The sequence below is a fragment of the Microtus oregoni genome, unplaced genomic scaffold (assembly GCF_018167655.1).
Source record: "Microtus oregoni isolate MIOR12 unplaced genomic scaffold, Mior012 000086F_ref0000336, whole genome shotgun sequence".
Lineage (NCBI taxonomy): Eukaryota > Metazoa > Chordata > Mammalia > Rodentia > Cricetidae > Microtus > Microtus oregoni.
The window spans coordinates 2,501,152-2,519,582 of NW_024544552.1; the positions used below are offsets into that span (position 1 = coordinate 2,501,152).

General features: G+C 51.5%; 2 protein-coding genes across 3 annotated transcripts in view; both read right to left on the reverse strand.

The window, feature by feature from the left end:
- Window positions 1–5,188, reverse strand: part of Cfap45 (cilia and flagella associated protein 45) — a 33,607-nt gene extending 28,419 nt beyond the window's left edge. The window contains exons 1-2 of the mRNA XM_041643448.1: window positions 5,133–5,188; window positions 4,801–4,960 (exon numbers count right to left, since the gene is read on the reverse strand). Coding sequence (XP_041499382.1) covers window positions 4,801–4,960; window positions 5,133–5,188 — 216 coding nt within the window. The remainder of the gene's footprint in view (window positions 1–4,800; window positions 4,961–5,132) is intronic.
- Window positions 5,189–10,668: 5,480 nt separating this feature from the next.
- On the reverse strand, window positions 10,669–18,235 carry Tagln2 (transgelin 2). 2 transcript variants are annotated; one of them, XM_041643469.1, is made up of 5 exons: window positions 18,089–18,235; window positions 12,908–13,114; window positions 12,078–12,252; window positions 11,731–11,833; window positions 10,669–11,428 (listed from the first exon to the last, which is right to left on the reverse strand). In XM_041643469.1, the coding sequence occupies exons 2-5, from the start codon at window positions 13,085–13,087 to the stop codon at window positions 11,287–11,289; spliced, it is 600 nt and encodes a 199-aa protein (XP_041499403.1). In that variant the 5' UTR covers window positions 13,088–13,114; window positions 18,089–18,235; the 3' UTR covers window positions 10,669–11,286. The 2 variants fall into 2 exon arrangements, with proteins under 2 accessions (XP_041499403.1, XP_041499404.1); XM_041643470.1 differs by lacking the exon at window positions 18,089–18,235 and adding an exon at window positions 17,072–17,180.
- Between the last annotated feature and the right edge of the window lie 196 nt (window positions 18,236–18,431).

Below are 18,431 nucleotides of genomic sequence, written 5' to 3' on the forward strand. Positions count from 1 at the left end.
AAGACACTGTTTCCTTAGTGTGAGTTCATGCGTGCGTCAGTCCTGTTGTGTCTGGAAGACATTGTTCCCTGGTGTCACCCATCACCTCTGGCTCTTATGATCTTTCAGTCTGCTCTTCTGCATAGTCCCCTGTGCCCTAAGGGGAAGGGGTTGATGAGAACATTCCATCTGGACTGATATTTTTGTCTATTTATATATTTGTGGCACACACACACACACACACGTGTTTGGGCAGGGGTGGGGTGGGGTGGGGTGGCATGATTCCCGTCTCTGCCTCCCATCTCCATATAAGAGTACAATGAATGCCAACGCTGGCTACAACATCCAGAGATCAAGACCAGGACATCAAGCTTTTGCCTTTTACCCACTATGCAATCTCCTTAAACTGAGGCTCTAACTCAGGGCCTCAGGCATCCCAGGAAACTGCTCTACCACTGACCTAAATCTCCAGCAGCCTACTTTTCAAGGTGTCAATTATGCAAGTCAAATTTAAAAGATTTCTGATTTTGATATGTATGGACGATATATTTTCTTCTTACATCATTGAGTGTATGTATTTGAATACATTTAAATGAACATAAAATGGACAGCTCATGAAACAGAAATAGAAAAAACAATCCCTGAAATCAGTAGGAATTACTTTGAAATTGAGAAGCAAATTAAAACAATTTTTAAATTATACCCAAAAGGGGGTAATTCCAAAAGAGGAACAGATGAAATTTGGAGGAATAAGAAGACTAAATTTAGGGTGTGTAGTAATCCATTTAACAAGACAAAGGAAATGACACAAACATTGGGAGAATGTTAAATTCCTTGTTGATTTAATACAAAGCGTTGACATTGATAGAGAATGCATGAAACCCATATTAGCACAGCAAGAGGAGGACCAGCGACAATCTGATTAATGAGTATCATCAATTCAAAGAACACTTAAGATTAATTACTGAACAATGCTCTGAAATCCTACAGCTTCTATAAGAAAGAAATTTAATACAAATTTCCCCAAATTTGACAACAACAATAAAAACCAACATAATTTCGCCTACAACAAACTGTGAAGTGAACCATTCTAATCTATCAATAATAATAAAAGTGTTGATCAATCCACATCCCAGGAAAGGTTGTGTTGTACTCAGGCTGTGAAACCATTATCCTATGTAGAGACCAAGAGGTGGGGCCAAAAGCCATTCACAAAGCATATTGCTCCTCTAGGAATGGAGATTTTTTTTGTGACTGTTGTGCTTTCCTGTCGCTTTAAGGGGCAAGCCACGCCCAATTCCATTACCTCTGACCTGCCTGCCTCCATCTTGGGCCCTTCCTTTTCTGCTTCCTTGACGTGCACGCTGCGTGCTTTTTATTATTAGGAAGACCTGGGAATGTTATGGTTTTGGTCCCTTTAAGAGACAAGCCACACCCATTCCCCTCCCCATCCGCTGAGGCAGGCTGATCTTCAGCTTCCAGCCTGAGCTCTCTCTCTTTTTTCCATCTTCCTCTCAGAGAGGCAGCTTCGCTTCTGCCTCCCTCCCCACTTCTCTGCTTCCCCCCTTCTCTGTCTCTTTCTCCTCTTCTCTCTCTCTCTCCCTCTCTCTCTGTCCCCCCCTTCACCCTTCCTCCTCCATAACCCCCTGAATAAACATTCAACCTCACCCTGCATGTCGTGTCTATCCATGTTTCTGTCTTCTGCCCGCCCGCCATGTGTCTCCCTGCCTGGAACCAGCCATTACTCGGGGACCAGCAGCCGTCTCTGCCTGGGGCCCACTGCCTGCTGCCACATGGCCCGCGACCACTGCTCTGGGACCAGCAGCCATTTCTGCCTGGGACTGGCTGCTCCCAGAGCCTGCTGCCTGCCACCACATGGCCCGCTACCACCATTTGGGACCTATAGCATTTCTGCTGCCTACTGCCGCGGGGATCTTGCAGCATTTTTAAAAAAAGAACAACAGTGACATTTTCCAGAATGTTCAAAAACTTTAAAAATTACTCCAGCTTTGTTTATTATTCCAAGTGTTTGTTTCTGTATTTAATTTTGGATTAATAATTTTGTGTTGCTTATCTCAATTGGAGCTTCCAAAACTACATAAGCCTCACAAAACCAAGAACTTTTTTTTTTTTCTCAGCAAAACTTGGCCCAAAGCACAGCAGAACCCTATCCTTATCTGGTGAGGCTTCAAGCGGTTACCTCCCTCCATCATCCCTGCCCACTCATCCTCCCACATCCTTTTCTTCTTCTTCCAGCTATTTCTACTCACACATCTTCAGAGTCTTTTCCCTTCTACCTTCCCCCATAAGCAAACCTCTCACCCTCCTCCGCTCTGTCCCATTTTCATCATGTCCTCACCGTCCAGCAAGCCCAGAGGTGAGAGCTAAGAGAAGGGGTAAGAGGCTAAGTAGTTAGAAGAAGAGGGAAGTACACCACTCCCTGGGAAGTCCCAGATTAAGGCCTGGGTCACTAGCCAGGGATCAGGATCCAGGAGAGAAGCCAAGGCAAGGGGCTGGGGCACAGCCTGTCAGTTGGGACTTGTACCTGGAACAGCCTACTCATCCCTCCAAGCCTTAAAGGGTGCCTAGCCAGTCACCCCGCGGGCCCTTGAGATGCTCCCCACACTGCCTGAGGCAGGAGGCACAGGAAGTTTGACTCTATGATGAGTAAGCATATTTAGTTGGAGGAGCCTGGAAGACCTGGTCTAGGGGAGCTATTAAAATAAAGTCTGCCTTCTCACTGAAGCGTATCTCCTGTCTCGGAGCAAGGCTGTGCTACTCTCTGTCCTCCCCTTCCTCTGGCCCCTCTGAAAGGCATGGAGGAACCTGGCCTTCCAGCACTAGGGTGACACACGCTGAAGCTAGACAAGAAAGGAAATAGGATGGGGTTAGCTGGGCATGCGCAGTGAATGCAAGGGGACTCCACTTTCCCGTAGAGGGGTTTGTGCTCCCTGCACAGGGCTCTGCAGCATGGTCTTTCTGAACCCCTATACTCAGACCTAGGCATTCCTGAGGCCAGGAGTCCTCTCCATCCCCTGGACCTGTCCCATCATATCACCCCATTTTAAGGGTATCCATTTGGTCCTCAGTAAAGCTGTTTCTTCTAAGTCTGGTTCCCAGCCAAAATCCCATCTTAGCGGGCCTGGAGGAAGCTCTCCCATGCTGCGTTCCCTGGGGGAACAGAATGGAAAAGGACAACAGTCATTTGAGAGCCTCCCAAGGCTTGACCCTGGTCTGGGCCTGGTTTCCTCTGGGGAAAGGATAACAGCCCCCACCCAAGGGGGCGGGATATGAAGATAAGACTGCTCAAAACTCAGTTTGCAGTCTTTTCTTCCCCAGCCCCCCCACATGCGGGGGCAGTAGGGGGGAAAGTCCTTGTCCTTAATGTAGTACAAACATCAGGACTCAGAAATGGACCTTACCCTCTCTACTAAGCTGCACAAAGCTTGGGAGCTGCGTCACCATCCCCTTTCCTGGAACACTTAAATTCTCCAAACCACCCTAAATTCTTTTGAAATCAAAGTAAGGCTCAAAACATAAATAAGCGCTTAGATGCGCAAATTACTTTCCTTAAACTGCTAACTGCTCCCCATCTGTCTTCAAAACTCCCCTTCTCTTTCCTGTTCTTAACGACTGCCCAAGAGACCCAGCCAAGGCAGGGAGAGAGGAGGGCTGACATAAAACACAGGAAGCAATCTGGAACCAAACAGAAAGAAGTCCCTAGAACTGGGGAGACAAAGATGTCAGTGTTGGGGTGGAAATGGGGTCCTTAAGTGCTGGAGACTTTGGGTCTAGAGAGGAGAGAGAAGAGCACACACCATAGGGGATGATGAAGATGAGTTGAGACATCAGTTAGGTGGAGACAGATTCTTTTGAGTCACCACCACCCTCCCCCACACCACAATTTGGCAGGTACCACCCAGACCGTAGAGAAAGACATTAATGAAATGGTGCCCCTACCCACCCTCCCAGACTTCTTGAACTTCACGCCTCTACCCTCCAACCCATTCAGTACTTGGGCCAATGTTCCCTGGGAGTCCTGGACATACATGCCTGGCACCAGCTTCCCCTTCTACGTGACCAGTACACAGCCCTGGACTGGGTGGCGGATGCTGAGATAAGGCCAAGGAGGGGGGAAAACGCCAAAGCCAGGAAGTTGCACAGGCTGGTTCCCCTGGCAACCCCACCACAGTCACCAAACAGAGCTAGGGTTGAGGGGGTAGGGACAACAACTGTTCCTGGCTCAGGCCAGAGCTCTTCCGAGACCTCAGTTTTCTTGTTAGAGAAACTTTTTCCAGTCTTCTAGAATATACTGCCTAAAAGTTAAGGAAGAATCCATCTGAGATGCAAATTAAGCTCCACCCAGGTTCTGTGTCTTCAGCTCTAGCAAGTAGGCTGGCATCTGCATCGCTCACTGAGTCCCACTGAGTCCCGTGCTGGAGTATGAGGATGTCACTTAGAGAACGGGCTGTGTTCAGCAGTTGAAGCTTCTGTCAGTCAGGTTAGGAGGATCCACCAACCTGTGTTCCCTGAAGTACATAGCCAGCCCCAGCTCCAGGGGTGCTGGGCTTTCAACATCAGCTGTTTGGCAGGAGTCTAGAAACCTGGATTCTAGTGCATGCAGCACCAGTTCAAAATCCTGAACTCTGAGCTCCTTCTGGCTTCAACACTTTTTGCTTCTGAGAGCCAGGAGCCGAGGGGAGATGTGTAATGTATGCTGTCTGCTCTCGGGAACCTGAGGACCCCAGGCAAATCACTCACACTCCCTAAGCTTTGCTTTTTCTGTTCTCTCCAAAGGATAGGAAAATATTAAAGCCTTACCAGGAGGTGACAAACCCCTTTGGGATCAATAAACATCCGAGTGTCCTGAAAGCACACCTCTCGGGTATTGTCCCGGTAGCCGTGGTTTCTGTCTGTTGGTGGTAAAAATGGGGCTATCTGAGGGAGGTCTAAGAAGGTCAGGCTGCCTTGAGCAGGGAACCTGCAGAAGGCAGGATCCAGAGGCTGCGCCTCAGGCTCTCTTGTCCGTTCCTCTCCAAAGCAGCCAGATCTCCATTTAACTAGAGAGGTGGCTGCCGCGGAGCTGAACTTCCTGTACCTCTTGCCAAGCCTGACCTCTCCCTTCCTCCACTGTGGCCCCTGTCTCCACTCACAGGAAAACCACAGCTCGAGCCAGCTGCGGGCTGAACCCTTCTTCAGGGTCAGTCATTTCACAGGGGAACCCCACAACAGGGAGAACAGTAACTTGGCCTTCTGCTATCTAGAGTTTGGGTTTCAGTCAGTCCATGAGTTTCACTGGGTAGTTACTGCTACTCCGTGAGCTTAAGTGCCCTCCTCTGTAAAATGGGAACGATTCACATTCTGTGTTGGCGCCCTCTCTTCGTGGATTTCTCAGCTAGCACATACATGAGTTACTCGTGCTAACCAATGTCTTTCTTAAGCCCTTCCTCTCCCCCTCCAAGTTCTACTGTGAATAAGAGTCACAATTTTCAACTTCATTATCTTCTTCTATCCTCATTGCCCTGGCCTTAACCCAGGCCTCACTTCAGCCTGAACCACCACAGCAATCCTTTTCCTAGTTTAGACCATTCTTTACTTGCAGCTTCTTAGAACTTTCTAAACAAAGCACAGTTTACAGCTTCGTTGTCTAGCTCGGCATCATTCGGTAGGAAACACCTGGATCCCAGCGTGTGGTAGGCAGAGGCAGGAAGACTGCCACAACTTCAAGACCAACCATGTAACACCCTGTCTCCCGGAAAAGCATCCAGTAACTTCCCTTTAAGCTCCTCCGATGATCTGATCCTCACTTCCCTTCTCAAACATGTTTCTTAGCATCATCTCTAAATTCAAAGATCTATAGTCCAGTTAGGCTCAGCCTCCTCTCTGCATCTTACCACACCATGACTGGGAAGCCTTACCACCCCTGGCCTCCCCATATGCTTCCAGCCACCCATGCATCTCCAGATGTACCGTCTTCCGTACACCCAGGTGTACGGTGGGATCCAATTTTTTAACTGGTTTTCTAGTAGAGAAATATGGCCCAGGGTGTGGTAGGTGCAATGACAATGATGGTGACAAAGCTGGTGATGATGGGTCAAGGCACCCATCTTGAAGGTGCCTCCAAGAACTAGCCTAGACCCTCTTACAATGCCACAAGACATGTTTTATAATTGGCTCCTTACTTTTCTTACCGCTTTTAGGCGAGCAGAGATTGCTTGTCTTGTTAATTGCGGGGCTCCCACTGCCAGAAGGCGACAGGTGCCGCAACCTTGAAAAGAAGTTCAAGGATTGCTCTTTGAAACAATGAAGGAATAAATCCAAACCATTGAGTTCCTTGCATAGTGTGTAGCAAAAACGATAGTGAACATCATCCCCATCCCCATCATCACGCTACCGTCACTAGAAAACCAACTTGCCTGATAGAAAACCGACTAAAAAGTCAGATTCTACCGAAAAGTGGAGTGAAGCAGAATGACGGCCCCGGTGTCTGGGGGAATGTTTCTATCACCTCACCATGCCCACTTCAGGTTCGAGTGATGCTGGCCTGTCTGCCCCTGCTGATCCCTTGCTCTCATCCTCACACCTCTTTGACCGGCCCTTTCCAAAGAAGACAAAGCCCTTCCACCCACCCACACTGGGCCTCTGACCACAAAGCCAGTGACTGCTCATTATTACAAAAGTCTCCCTAATGGGCTCCCAGGTTTCCTTGGGTAGATGGGAGGGGGGCAGATAATTCCTGATATAGGTGACCTCTTGTTCACATGGCATTCAGGAGTTCTTCAGGGTATTGAGTTGACAAGAGAGTCCTTCCATGGAGTCCAGCATGCATTCCTCAAAGGTATGTGTCACTGACTTCAAGAATCAGCATGGCTCACATCCATGTGTTATTTCCCTTCAGGACCACATGTATCAATAATTTACCCTGTATGGCCTGCAACAGAACCTCAGTAAGGCAGTAAGTGTTGAAAAACACACACATAAAAAGGCGGGGGGAGTGTATCTGAGCATTCCCAGGCAGAACTGCCCATTTTCCTCCATTAGGAAATGAGATTTGTCCTATTTATTGAAGACATTCCTTCTGACCCTTGAGAGATTCCAGAGGCTAATAACCTTTAGAGTCAAGAGTATCATTTTTCCTTGTCTAACCTAAATTTCTCTAGATGCAACTTTGGGGCATTTTTCTGTAATCCTCTTCGCTGGCCACTGGGACTAAAACCTACTTCTTTGCAGAGACAGTTACTAATTCATTGTTTTAGCCTTTCTTCAACAAATTTAATCCCATGCCCTTTATTGTTCCCTTCCCTAGGGTCCTATTACCCAGTCCTCTCCCCGTTCCACTGCTCCTTGGTCCCTTTGCCAAGTTCTCAGAAAGCAACAGGGGCAGAAATGGCGCCCATTGTTCTCCTTGGTGGACAAACACACAGCTGCCTACGCACACAGGACTGACACCTCTACCCACCCGTTATCCTCCTGGGCAGACACTCAACACAAATTCCTCACAGTCTCCTCACGTAGATTCCTCCCTCCCACCTGGGGCCCCTGAGTCAGTCCTCACACACACACCTGGGTACACACTCACACAGGGACAGGGCAAACCTATGCTTGTTCTCAGAAGCGAGCCAAACTGGGTGCAGCTTCAGAAATCCCTCGTCCCCCTTCTCTAATTCTTCCTCCTATTGGCCACCAAGGGGCACGCCTACTTCCTCTACACCTCCAGAGTGACTTTCTGCTTCATGGATGAGGGCAAAGCCAATGACGGAAAGTTGACTCCGCTGTCTTCTTCCGGTACTTCTCCCACACTCCACCCCCCCCCACTCTCCCCTCCCCCGCCACCTCAAATCACCAGTTTGTCTTCAGATTGCACACACACCCCCTACCCTCCATCCACTACGCAGCGTCTCTGGCAGCAGGGTGCAAAGCTTCTTGGGGTTTTGCCGACAAAGGCGCTTGTTCCCAGCTCAGATGGGTTGGGTTGCTGTGCCCCTGAGCTGGCTGGTCACTATCTTACTAGGCAAGGAGATTTGAGAGCAAGCAGCTGGTGCAACAGGTCGTTCGTTTATTCATCCAACAAATATTTATCCAGCACCTGTAGCACCGATCTACACGAACAAAAAAAAAAAAAAAAACCAATAAAACCCTGCCTCTGTGCAGTGTAGATTCTATGGGCGGAGGCTGAAAACGAGAAAGTAAAACATACTGGCTCTCGGACAGTCATAAATGGCAGCAGGAAGGGAGGGGGATGCAGGCTGAGGAGGTGCGGGCGGTTTTAAGGAGCGTGGTCAGAAATGGTGATATTTGAACAAAGCTCTGAGGAGATAAAAAGAGCAAACCATGGAGAGACCTCCAAGGAGATTGTTTCGGGTAGCTGGACTCTTCCTGCAGTATCAGTTACAAAATACACACAGAAAGCCACAAAGAACGGGTACTGGGAGATGACAAGCAACCTAGGGGACATTGTACAAAGGAGCTGTTTCTCCTGGCATCGGGGTTGGGACCCATTCTGGGCTCCAGGGCTTGAAAGGGTGCCAGGAAATTAGAAGAGCCAAGTCAGGAGTGAAACTGACCTCAGCAGGGACCAAAAGCTAAAAAGAAAACAGAAAATGATACAAGATCTTAAGATGCTAGAGCCCCAAAAGGGTTTTTGGCTTAGTTTGCTCTCTGTTGGTGTAAAGAAGACATCAGCAACAAAAGCAACTTGGCAAGAAAAGGATTTATTTGTTTTACACGTCCTAAGTCACAGTCCACTGGGGAGAATCAAGAAACTCAAGGCAGGGACCTGGAGGCAGGAACTGAAGCAGAAGCCATAAGGGAACACAGTTTACTGGCTTGCTCTTCATGGCTCATTCAGTCTGCTTCCTATTATCAGACCCAGAACGTCGTGGACTGAGCCCTCCCCCATCAATCATTAATCAAGGATATGGCCCACAGACTTGCCTGCAGGCCAATAGTTGGAGATCACAGCCAGAAGGAAAATGAGCGTCTCTTAGACCCCACTGCTTTCTGCCTTGGAAAAGTCACTCTAGAGAGTCAGATAGGGCCAGCTGACACTTTGTGGTCATACTCAGCAGTACAGCGGTGCCGGGGGCTTCAGTAATCTCCCAGCCCACTGTGCACACCAAGTCTACTCTTTATCCCTTCACTTCCATTTCCTGGGTCTTTACAAGTATTCACCATGCAAGTCCTTTCTGTTCTGGGCTTACTCGGCCTTCACAGGAGCCTTAGGAGAACTCATCCCCCCATTACCCCACCTTACATTCACTCCCCAGTCCCTCCACATCCCCGCTTGTGGTTGAGCCTGTAACAGCAAAGGCTGAGTGAACTCCACCTTCAGCCAGGTTTCCTTAGTACTTAAATATCTGCTCCTTCATGGGACCTTGGCTAAGTTTCTTGCCCTTTATCACACCTAAGGGGATAGAATGGGAGCGATAACAGGTAATATCCACCTCCTAGACTTCTGTAAGGATCTTCTGGGACCAGGCAGCATTAGTGCTGAGGCACATCCCATCCCAGAACACTGCAGTGTGTTGACAGTTTGCAGCTTTAAATAGTTAAATCAGGGAAGGATGTTAAAAAAAAAAAATCAGTGGATTCTGTGTTTTCTCTGCGGTGACATCACCTCTCACACTGGCAGTCCACAGAGCCTTCCTGAAGGAGAGATAAAGAATGACAGCCAACCCCTGGAGATTTATACAGAGGCTGCAGTCTATCTTAACTGTGCCACAGTCCCTCACAGTGCAGCAAGCAAGAAAACGCTATCTCTTCCACAGCGAGGTGTCAGGATAAGGCTGAGAGCCACGGGGCCGATGGCTATAAACTATGGCACGGACGGTGTCTGGCACACAGTAGGTGTTTCCAGGATCAGACTGCAAGACAAACGCTCCTTGTTTACAACCTGCTGCATTATGTGAGCCACAGGTACAGTTTTGTGGCTTTCTGCTCTGAAAGAGATGGGTAGTACCCAAAGCAGAAAGGGGAAGAAGAACAAGGGACACCACAGCCCTGAGACTGGCTAGCGAGGGTGGGCAAATGTCAGGCTTTAGCTGACCCAGCGTCCTTCAGGTTCTCCATGGGAAGACGTGAAGCCAACATAGGAAGCCTTGAGATAATAGGAGGCCTATAGGTCGCATGCATTCATTCCTGGGTTGGGCTGAGGACAGAGTGACCCCAAGTTGATTATCTTGTCCAAGGTCAAAGTCTAGAAGAAAGTTACAGCGAGGCTCTCCCTGGAATGCAGCTCACAGGTGCTGGGGGTCAATGGACAAGGCATCTCCACAGTCAGCTAACTCACTCCCGCTCATTTCCCAGCTTTGGGTTCCATCCAGCCACTGTGACCCCCACCTTCAGCCCCCACGCTGGAACAGCCTACTCCAACATGGGCCATCTTTTCCTTGTCCAGACACAGCCAGGAGCAGCAGACCACGCGCCCAGTTCCCTGAGGAATAAAGTTCTCCTATCCAGCAAACGCAGCCAATGTAATCTGCATTAAGGCTACTACCCCAAGTGAGGCCTGTCCCTTCTTAATCCCAGCCGGTCCTCTTCTAAACCGGATGACAGAAAGAGGATGCAGACGAAAATGAAGACAGGGCTCAGCCCAGCAACCTTTCACCTCTGCCCTCCCTCCTTGCCTGGTATGGCTCCCGCCCCCGACGTAGGCGCAGTGGCCCTAGATACAGACTGACTCCATCCAAAAAAGAATGAGACTCTTTATTGAAAATCAGCAAACTCATGTTCCTCAAGCCCCAGACCATGGTGGGCAGCTCTTCCATCTCTGTCTCCACTGCTCCACCCCTTAGCCACAGTGAGAGGAATGGAAACTAAGAAGCCAAAAGGGCCTCTTGCTGGGGAGGAAAGCTGCCCAGAAGCGTGCTAAGTACAGCCCAGCTGTGGCTGGGGTGACAGCCACGGGCCCCTCCCTATAAATTAAATCCCTGCAGCCACAGCTGTAGGAGAGGCACTCGTAGAAGGAAGGTCAGCGTGGCATAAGGCCACAGGGCAGCATCTCTGACTCCTAGCCAAGGAATGGACTGGAAGCACAGAGGTCAGGAAAAGAGAAGCAGGCTGGGGAAGGAGGCTTTTGGTCCCAGGGGGAAGGTGGTCCAGTTTTGATGGCTGTGGGGAAGGAATGTATTAGTAAGCCCAGAGAAAGGCAATCATCGGGCACTGCCAGAAGTGACAAGATAATTTGGACCCTACTCTGGCAGAGGGGAGCTTAGAGATCCAGGGGCTCTCGGGGAATGTCACTGCTAAAACATATATATACATATATATTAACCATTCATGGAGGGCAGGGGCGGGGGTGTTGTGTGATCAGAGGATCTGGCGTGGCATCCCATAGCCGGTCATGCCTGCCTGCGATGCTCCACGATTGGTGCCCATCTGTAGTCCAATCACATTCTTGCCCTCTTGCAACTGGTTGTCCGAGAAGTTCCGGGGGTTCTCCTTGGATTTCCTGGGTAGAAGGGGGGGTACTAGTTAGGAGGCTGTCAGAGGCTAGCTACCCCAGTGAATTCTTCCCTGGACATGTAAGCTGATATCCACTCTGCCTTTGAGACCTCTGGGCTGCTTAGAAGCACCTCTTTGTCTCTCCAAAACGAAAGTCATTGCTGCCGCCGCCACCTCCCACCACCTTCTGGAGTTCTAAAGGCGCTTTGTAATGGCTGGTTCTACAGCGACATCGTTTCTTTTCGACAGCCAGGAATGGGCGAGAATACTGTACCAGCAGGGCCCTATGGCAAGCCCACAGATACTTACTTAGGAAACCAGTTGGGATCCCCAGAGAAGAATCCATCATCCCTGGCTACCGCCAGCCCACCCAGGTTCATTAGTGTCCGCTGCACACAAGCCATGTTCTTTCCTGGAAAACAAGTACGCCGCCTGAGCGGAAGTAGGGTACTAGATGCCTTCTACCTGCCAACCAGATCCAAGCTTGGCATCCAAACTCCTTAATTCATTGTTTCCACCCTACCCTGCAGGAGGGATCTTCCATCAGGCACGCACACACTCTCCTCAGGAAAACCACCACCTGTCGTTTCTCTGTGGTAAAGACAGCACAGTCCAACCCCGAGTCTCCTGGGTAATAGCCCTCGGCCCCGGCTCACCTTCCCAGAGATCCACGGTTTGGAAGATGTCAGTGGTGTTAATGCCATAGCGCTCAGCGGCCTGCAGGAACTGAGAGATCTGCTCCATCTGCTTGAAGGCCATGGTGGAGGCCTGGATCTTCTTTACAGGAGCCTGCCCCTCAGGGTATAGTGAGTTAATGAGCTCACACAGCACCTGGAAGAGGTGAGGACATGCCTGCTCAAGACCAGAGCACCAAAGACAGTGAACCAGAGAGGGGCTCTCCCAGGTGAACCTCAAGGTCCCTCCTGCCTCTGAAACCAGATGAAGAGCCAGTGCATGGCTAGTCTTTCCTTGCTGCTCCTGAATCACTGGCGGAGCTTACCTTCTCACCCTCTTGCAAACAGCCAGCATTCTAGCATTCTTTTTTTATTATTTATTTTACCGTGTGTGTGTGTGTGTGTGTGTAGTGGGCTTTTTTCTTTTCTTTTTCTTTCCTTTTTTTTTTTTTTTTTTGAGACAAGATTTCTCTATAGCTTTGGAGCCTGTCCTGGTACTTGCTCTGTAGACCAGGCTGGCCTTGAGCTCAGAGAGCCCTCTGTCTCTACCTCCCGAGTGCTGGGATTAGAGGCGTGCTCCACCACTTCCCGGCTCAAACTGCCATTCTCCCAGCACCTATGAGCTGCCGTTCTAAGGGACACATCCACCTTGACCCTCACCCCATGGAGAGGTCGGAAAGCACGGGGGCTCTAACAGCCTCTGGAAAGATTCAGGCTGAGGACACAGTTGGGTCTATTTGTCCTCTTTCTTCTCCTATTCGGGTTAAAGAAGGGCCCCCATGCCCTCCCCGCACCTCCCAGCTCGCTCTCACCGTGCCATCCTTGAGCCAGTTCTGGAAGTTCTCACGCCCAGGCTGGGGCCGGCCCACATCCTTGCGGCACTGAGTGGTAATCCACTGGATCAGGATCTGCTCCAGGTCCGCATCGTACTGCTTCTCAATCTTCTGCTGCACCTCTCGACTCAGGCCGTAGGAAGGTCCCCGGTTCGCCATTCTGACAGCTGTGGTGACGGTGAGGAGCTGTGGGAGGATATAACCAGGCCCACAGTCAATTCTACAATACTCAGGGTGCCTGTGAGGGCCAGAGAGGGAATTCCTGCCCAGCAGCAGCAGGGCTCTGAACTCTGGCCCTCTGGTGTGAAGCTACACAGATTCTAAATTTCATTTGAATGAATGGTTTACGTCTAGGATGAAGCCTAGGACCCACGGGAACAAAGGATGGGGTAAATGCTTTCGGTTGAGATCTTTACTGGGAGTAATGAGGCCTGACAAAGGCAAATCAGTCAGTCTAGCCCCCAACCCTGCTCTTCAAAGCCTTAGAAAATGTTTCAGGAACGGAGAATATAGAGCATAAGGGAAACCTACGCCAAGAGGGGGAGTGAGTGGCATTACCTTCCACTAACCACTAGGTTTCTAACGGAGCATCTGCAGTAGGGATTATAGCAGAGAACAAAGTCTTCAGCCCTGAACTCTCCCTAGTGCCATCGCAGGGACACAGAGAGTGAAGGTGATCGTGTAAGCAGTGTACACGATGAACGCTAAGGTGCAGAGTTCAGATCATGTTACAGGAATTAACAGACCCAGGGCGACAGAAGCAGTCGGGGTGGGCTTGCTGGGAAAGGGAGGCCCGCATTTTAGATTGCAAAGGGAATTTCCTCTGTGAAACCTTGCAGTAAAAAACCATATGCTTTCCCTTCCCTTTGAGGCATCGTGGTAGACAGAATAACCCCCTTCCTCCTCCCTTCCTCTCACCACTGAAGGTGTCCACACACTAATTCCCAGAACTGAGGGACAGATCACCTTACAGGAGTTAAAAAAGGAGGAGGGGCGCATTTGCAGACAGAATGATTACCAAGTGTCAGCCAGGCGGGCCCAATATTCTTACAAGAGTTCTCATTCTCAGTGAGAGGAGAGGGCAGAATGGGAGGGGGAAGGTAGAATGGGAGGGGGAAAGGCAGAATAGGGGAAGGCAGAATGGGAGGGGGAAAGCAGAATGGGAGGGGGAAGGCAGAATGGGAGGGGGGGAAGGCAGAATGAAAGGGGGGAGGCAGAACAGGAGGGGGAAGGAAGGGTGTATGTATCAGGCAGAGTCATGAATCAGGCAATGCCCCTAGAAGCCCAGAAAAGAAAAGGAAATGGATTCTGCCCTAGCTCCTCAGCCCCAGTGAATGTAGCCCCGCCAGCACCTGGACCTCCACCAGTGAGACCCACCACACACACACACACACACACACACACACACACACACACTCACTCACTCACTGGGTTTCTAGACCCATTAGAGCAGTCCATGTGTCACTAAGTTCATAGTCTGTTAGAGCAGAAACAGGGAAATTAACCCAGAGCCTTGGGCTTTATTTTCAGGGAAACCTGGGAGAGAAACAATGGCGGGGTGGCAGAGTGCACAGCTGAGTTTAACTTTCCTTGAGGACCTTGGTTAGGAACCGGTAGCTTCTGACCACAGGTCAGAGTTGGCAGCATTTCACTGTGGGCAGCCGTCCCCACCCACCACTTTGCTGACAGGTCCCACACCCAGGAACCTGGGAGCAGGCGCTGGAGACGCTGCTGATGCATGAAGGAGCCAGGAACAGAGGAGGGACACTGTCCCTCACTTGTGACTCCCAGCCCCTGTTTAGGGGTCCTTCTCTCTGGTCAGAAATACAGCTGGCTGTCTCTGACAGCTCAAAAACTGGTATTCCCAGGACAAGAGCCTCCATTCAATGAGAGGCAGGGAGCCCACATCTGGCTCCAGGCCAGGTCAGACTTAAGGGATGAAGTCATTCTGGCTCCCTCTCTCATGCACCCCAGGTTAAACACTCCCACCACCCCCACAACGGGCGCTGGTGCTCCGCCAAAATACAAGAAGCCAGGCTGTCTCCAATAATGTCATGCGTCTGGGCAGAGGTTGTGTGCTGGGCCAGTGCCCCCTTCTCTTCCCCACCCTTCAACATGGCCGCCCCTTCCTACCCTGGGTTATCCAGCTGCACATTTCCGGCAGGATCCGCCCCATAAATCAGCTATTTTTAAACTTCATTAGGAGACTTCCCCCAGCCAGACCAGATAAATGTTAGGCCAGGTCCCGATCCACACCACGCCATGGGGCCACACAATCAGCATGATGATGGCAGGTAGAAGTGTGGAGTGGCTGCGGCCTGGCAGAAGAGGTAAGCGAGCATCCTCGCCCACACTGTCCACCCGCAGCCACGCAGCTCCCAGTCTATACGCTCTAGGTGTAACGAGAAGACAGGACAGGAAAAGGAGATGGCTAAAAGCTCTCATCAGAAGCAAGATTCCTTTCCCTGCCCAATTTCTAGACTTCTCTTCTGGAAATAGCCTCACCCCTGCCACTTCGGGCTGTTTCTAGGGAGCTCATGGGCCTGAAGCCCGGGCATAAGTAAAGAAAGGACAAGAGAATGATTAACCCAGATACCGGGGTTAAGAAGGAGTCCAAAGACAGACCCTTCCAGTGTCCCCCGCTGCCCCTGATCTATCTCCAGACAGAGGACTACTGAGGGTCCCTCCCCTGGCTCTGGAGCCTGGACACAGCTGGCAAGGTCATTGCCGTCCAGCTGCAGTATCTCTCTTCCACTCTGAGGCCATGACCCCAGAACCCAAAAGTGGCAGAGCCATGGGGCGGAGTTCTCAGACGAAGCTATCCCAGCCAGGCCTGCCTGGCCAGCAGCTGTGTCTCTCCCTACCCCCTCAGGCAGACAGCTGATGGGTTGTGGCTGCTGCAGCTGGAGAGACCCACCCTAGTTACACCCAGGAGACCTACCCCAGCCCTCCCTCAGAGAAAGAGAAAATATCAAGTCTCCCTCCGGTGTGGGCTAAAGACATCAGTCAATCTGGAACACAGGTGTGGGAGATGACCAGAACCGGGTATCTCAAGTGGAGGCAACAGCTGGACAGCCTACATGGCGGGCTGGCAGCGGCGAACTCCAGAGCCAACAGCAGCCCTAGGAACAATAATCACTCAAGCCTACAAGGTTACAAGAGCTTGGAAAGAAGGAGGGGCCGCAAAAGGCCTTCCAGCCCTGGGCTCCACCCAAACCACGACTGGCAGCTTACCTAGCCCCATTCAGCGTCAATGCTGAAGTCAAGGGGAACACCAAGTTGGGAAGGGTCAGACTCTGGGATTCCTGACTGAATGTTTATTGGGAAAACGAGGGGACTGTCCTCTTATAGTGCAGATGGAGCATAGGGAACTTCCCAGCTGGGACTGTTGGGACTTTTCTGAAACAGAAATGCCCAATGAGTAGGCAGAAGGCCATTGGGGAGCACTGTGGTTAAGGGGATGCCTTGCAGGGGGAAGACCCTCCCCACACCAGGGGGCAGCCCCCTCACCACCTAGAATCCTGAGCAGAAGAGAAAGCTCCACAAACAGGAAGCCACAAGGCCTGCTCAGGAGAGGAGGGGGTGGAGGCTGTTGCCATGACTTCTGTGTACCAAACAGAAGAATGGAGGCAGGGTGGGGGCCTCCCAGGCAGGAACACCCACTCCACACAGACTTGGGTGGAGGCCCTGGGCAAAGGGGTATGAGGGATCCTAACCGTTCTCAGGGTACAAGGAGGCAGCTTTGGAGGACCGGGAGGGCATATGTAGTTTGTGGGTAGAGAAGCAAGAATCGAAGAAGTCTAGAGGACACATCCTGGGTAGGAAAGCCCACACCTGGCAATCTCGAAGGGCAAGGCCATGGAGTGAATGAAGACAGGCTGGGCGCCAATTCCCTGGGGGTTGGCATAGACAGTAAAGTTATGGGTGCGCAAGGGGATGGCAAGGACAAAGATTATTTTGCTGGCTCTGGAACGATAGCACCCTGCTCACCCCTCCCAACCTTGTCCCCAAGTCTGAGGTGTACCCTGAACTGCAGGAAGGAGAAACTGGGAGGAGCTTAGAGATGAGGCGCTGTCCCTGACTCCTGCTCCGGATTAAGAGAACAAGGGGAGCCCGTCCAGCCACAGGTCTCCTACACCGCACCTTCACTTTCCATCACCGCTGCTTCTGCTCCGGATACCAAGTATTCCAGAACCTCTCTCAAACGAACACGGGGAGGCCTGCGGAGCCCAGCGAGGAGGCAATCTACTTCCGGTCTGCAGGTCCAACCCCTTCAGCCGCCGCCCCCACCCCCACGGCCACACCCTGGGCCGTTATTGCGGATGAGTCACCCACCACCCTCCCGCCACTGGGGTGACGCAGGTCTGGGCAGCCAGCCCGCCCGCCCGCCCGCCCGCGGCCACCACCAGCTTTCCCAGCAGCAGGGGGCACGGGATGGGGCAGCGGGGCTTGGGCTAGGGTAGGAGAGCTTGGACAGCAGCCAACCCCTCCAGACAGGACACAACCGAGTGCAGTCAGGGCTGCAGCCCAGAGATGTCCGAGGTTAAAGGCTCTCCAGGAAAGGGATGGGGTCGCACAGAAGACCAGGCCACTGTGCAAGTAAGGCACCGAGACCCGTGACCCTAGGTGGTGAACCCGAGTACCCAGAAAAGCAAACTAGCAGGAAAGGGCGCAAAAGGGCAGTCTCGAGGACACAGAAGTCAGGCAGTGCCCACACGTGCTCCTGGACCAGGAAGTGAAAGGGTCGCACGGTAAATTCAGGGACTGCGGAGACGCACCAGGGCGCGCTCCAGAAACCTATTCTCGCCACCACTCAACACCAGCCTGCGAACGTCGGACTCCTTCCTTCTTCCCCAAGAACTCGACGCTGGAGTAGACTGCTGGGGCTTGGAACCCGACCCTTGGGTCGGGACGGACGCCCCGTCTAAGCACCCGCAAAGCTCGCTTTACTTAATTGTCCAACAATGCAGAATCAAAACTTGGGAACCGGACCTGACAGCACGGGGCGGGGCGCCCGGTTCAGACCCTTGCGACCTCCAGTCTATAACCCCCACGCTCCCTGGAGCAACAATCAAGTGTTGGCTTCTTGCTTTCTACAGACCACACACATACTCCTACCCCCACCCCACCCCACTTCCTTGGTCCCTCAGTCCTGCTCACCGTCCAAGCGGGCTGGATAAGAGCACGCGCACGTCAGGGGCTGCGCAGTGGCGAGTGGAGCTGAAGACCCGGCCGGGCTTGGAGTTTTCTGGAGGGTCCCGCCTCAGACGGGGCGGACCAGGGGCGGGGCAAGGGCTGAGAAGGTTTAAAGGCGCAGCCTAGAGGAATGCTGGAATGCTTAAGATAGGTGGTCTGTAGGCAGGAATGATGGTTAAAGGACCTGCTGAGTCCTTGGCGCCCCTGCCTAGGTCTCCACCCATGAGAACCCAATCTCCACTCAGCTACCTCAGACTTACAATCCAGTAGAAAACTTTCTGCCTAGGTTAGCTCGCGATTGCAGGCT

What these genes read in the sequence shown, in the direction of transcription:
- Tagln2 (XM_041643469.1), bottom strand. Translation starts at nt 13,087, where the DNA reads ATGGCGAACCGGGGACCTTCCTACGGCCTGAGTCGAGAGGTGCAGCAG. An exon ending in ACTGGCTCAAGGATGGCACG is followed by an intron (nt 12,253 to 12,907) that starts GTGAGAGCGAGC and finishes CACCTCTTCCAG; the next exon opens with GTGCTGTGTGAGCTCATTAA. An exon ending in AACCGTGGATCTCTGGGAAG is followed by an intron (nt 11,834 to 12,077) that starts GTGAGCCGGGGC and finishes CTTGTTTTCCAG; the next exon opens with GAAAGAACATGGCTTGTGTG.